Source organism: Belonocnema kinseyi, chromosome 5, assembly GCF_010883055.1.
Source record: "Belonocnema kinseyi isolate 2016_QV_RU_SX_M_011 chromosome 5, B_treatae_v1, whole genome shotgun sequence".
NCBI classification, from domain to species: domain Eukaryota; kingdom Metazoa; phylum Arthropoda; class Insecta; order Hymenoptera; family Cynipidae; genus Belonocnema; species Belonocnema kinseyi.
In genome coordinates, this window is record NC_046661.1 from 96,235,453 (window position 1) to 96,238,207 (window position 2,755).

Genomic DNA, 2,755 nt, shown 5'->3' on the forward strand with positions numbered 1-2,755 from the left:
GAAAATTTCCTCCATTCCTCACTCCCTATCTTATCACTGATCCCCACGCTACTTTTCCTAAGCCTATTAATTATCTTCACCCTAAACTCCTTCCTCCGTACTCCTCCCTTTTCGCGGTTCCTTCCTTTCACTTCCTTTACTTCTTTTTCACCTTTCTCTTCATCACTTTACATTCACTATTCCACCAAGGCTTTACTATTTGTTTCTTTTTCTTCCTTAATACCTTCTTTCGCACACACCTTTTCACTTTCTCTTTCAGGTCCTCCCATATCTTGTCCAGCGACTCCCCCTCAATACTTACGTTGCCCAACTGCTCTTGATACTTCTCTATCACCTTTCTCGCCCATGAAACCCTCCCCCCTAACTACCCTTCTTCCCCACCCTGCCAGAAAAAACTATTGTTCTGAGGATTCAGGATCAATGTACCAATCAATGTATCAAAACAAAACAAAGAAATTATCATTTTTCTTTTCTCTTATTTTTTTCCAAGGGGAAATTGTTTTCTTTTTCTTTTTAGGAAAAATTTGTTATTTGTCAAATTGCAATTACCGATCCAATTACCGACATCTTGAGTAATCCAGGACTCGTATCTCTGCTAAACTCTAGGTAACTTTTAATAGTTGAGATTTTATTATTATACTTGGATAATAATATTTTGAGAAAAAAAATCATCATTTTGGCAATTGCACAAATAAATTGCTCGAGGTTTCGATAATGTCGGTAAAAGGAATCTGTAAAAAAATGTTTTTTTTTAATCTATAGAATGAAATTTATTTACAGCTTCCATGACAGCAGTTGGGTATGGCTCCAGTGCAGCATGGACTTCTCCAGCATTGCCTTATTTGACCAGTGAAACATCACACTTGCCAATATCAAAAGAACAAAGTGATTGGATAGCATCACTTTTAACAATAGGTTTCGTGCTAGGATATTTACTAAATCCACTAATAATTGATAGATTAGGACGAAAAAAGACTTTATTATGGCTCGCAATACCACAAATTACTTCCTGGATCATGATAATTCTAGCAAGAGATTGTCTCGTATTATATATTGCAAGAATTTTAAAAGGATTAGGATATGGTGCAGCAATATGTACACTCACCGTTTATCTTTCCGAAATTGGAAATAGAAAAAATAGAGGCATATTTCTTGTATTATTATCTTTGTCCTTAAACATTGGAATCTTATTCGTCATGATCCTTGGAGCATACTTGCCATACAATTACATGAACATCGCCCTCCTCTGTATACCAATTTTTTTCGTTTGCACCTTTTTCTTTGTGCCGGATTCTTTATATTTTCTACAGAAAAACATCGAGTGTGAAGAAAAGAAGCTGAAGCTGATGGATCTTGGAAATGAAGAAGAAGAAGAAAGAGAAGAATCAAAAATCGGAAAACCTTTGAAAAAAATGGAAAATGGGAGCGGAACCTTACCGAAATTAAATATGGGACAATTTAAACCCTCATTTTTAAGTTTCAAGGAAACCAATTTGTGGAAGTTACTTTCCTTCCGAAATAATCGAAGAGCTTTACTGGTCCTAACATTTTTGGGTGCGCAACAGGCATTTTCAGGCTATGCAGCTTTGATATTTTTTGCTCAACAAATTTTTACTTACGATGGCTCGATGTTTAAACCAGAAATATCTTCTTTGTTACTGGCAAGTACACAGTTTATTGCTTGCGTAATAGGTACACAGTTGGTGGAACGAATCAAAAGGAAAATTTTTTTGTTTTCAACTGGGATGGTGGGTGCAATCTCCTTGGCAATTGTGGCAATTTTTTTCTTCTTGGAAAAAGAACAGTTTGATGTTTCCTCTATCAGGTGGTTCCCAATTTTTGGAGTTGTGGTGTATGAACTAATGCTTACTGTTGGCTCCATCAATCTTTTTTATGTTTATCAAGGAGAACTTTTTACACCCGATGTTAAAAATTTAGCGATAGCTGTCACTAAAATTCAATATATGGTATTTGCCTTCTTTTCCCTGTTTCGATTTCAACAATTGATTGAGACACTGGGTATGCATGGTGTGTTTTTTGTTTTTTCCATTCTTTGTGCCAGTGGTACTTTTCTTGCTTTTATTACCATACCTGAAACAAGAGGAAAAAGACTAGAAGATATACAAGTGATGTTGAACTCGAGGAAAATATGCTTTTTCCATTTTTAATGTTTCTGAGATGATTGTATAATGATAATGTAGTCCGTTTACATAGAATGTTGCGTGTATGAACTTTATTGTAAAATTTTAGTAATTATTTATGTTTTTGTAAATGATGAATAAACGATTTTTTGTATATAAAAGCAGAATTGAATCACAGTCCATTGCAGCTTGCGTTTATTGGATTTATAGACCTCTTTCAAGAAAATTTTTTTGAGACGTAAATCTCATAACTTGCAAAGTTGTTAAGAAAAAGTAAGTTAAACTTTTCTAATAATTTTGTCTCAAACAATTTTTCTACGGCGGAACTTTTCTCAAACTTGTTTCTGACATGAATTAAGGATATTACAACAGAAATGGATGTTAAGCTTCAATGTATCTACTGGTACAATCGTAGGTCAGCTTCATTTTATATTTTTCTTTTATGTGTTATTTTTTAAAGAGGATTTTCAAATAAGCCTAAAAATAATAAATCAATTAAAATTAGTGACATAAAATGAATTAAAAGTAATGAAAGAAAAATGAAGTAATTAAGGCAAGATGAAGAAATCTGGTAAAAATTTAGGCAATGTTCTTGAACAATTGATGAAATGTCT

General features: G+C 33.5%; 1 protein-coding gene across 5 annotated transcripts in view; it reads left to right on the forward strand.

The window, feature by feature from the left end:
* Nucleotides 1-2,264, forward strand: part of LOC117173489 (facilitated trehalose transporter Tret1-like) — a 35,122-nt gene extending 32,858 nt beyond the window's left edge. For 2 of the 5 annotated variants that reach the window (XM_033362102.1, XM_033362101.1), the window contains 2 exons: nucleotides 518-606; nucleotides 781-2,264. In XM_033362102.1, the coding sequence (XP_033217993.1) occupies nucleotides 786-2,168 (1,383 nt within the window). In that variant the 5' untranslated portion in view covers nucleotides 518-606; nucleotides 781-785 and the 3' untranslated portion in view covers nucleotides 2,169-2,264. The remainder of the gene's footprint in view (nucleotides 1-517; nucleotides 607-780) is intronic. The other 3 variants (XM_033362100.1, XM_033362099.1, XM_033362104.1) reach the window with 2 other exon arrangements.
* The last annotated feature ends 491 nt before the right edge of the window (nucleotides 2,265-2,755 follow it).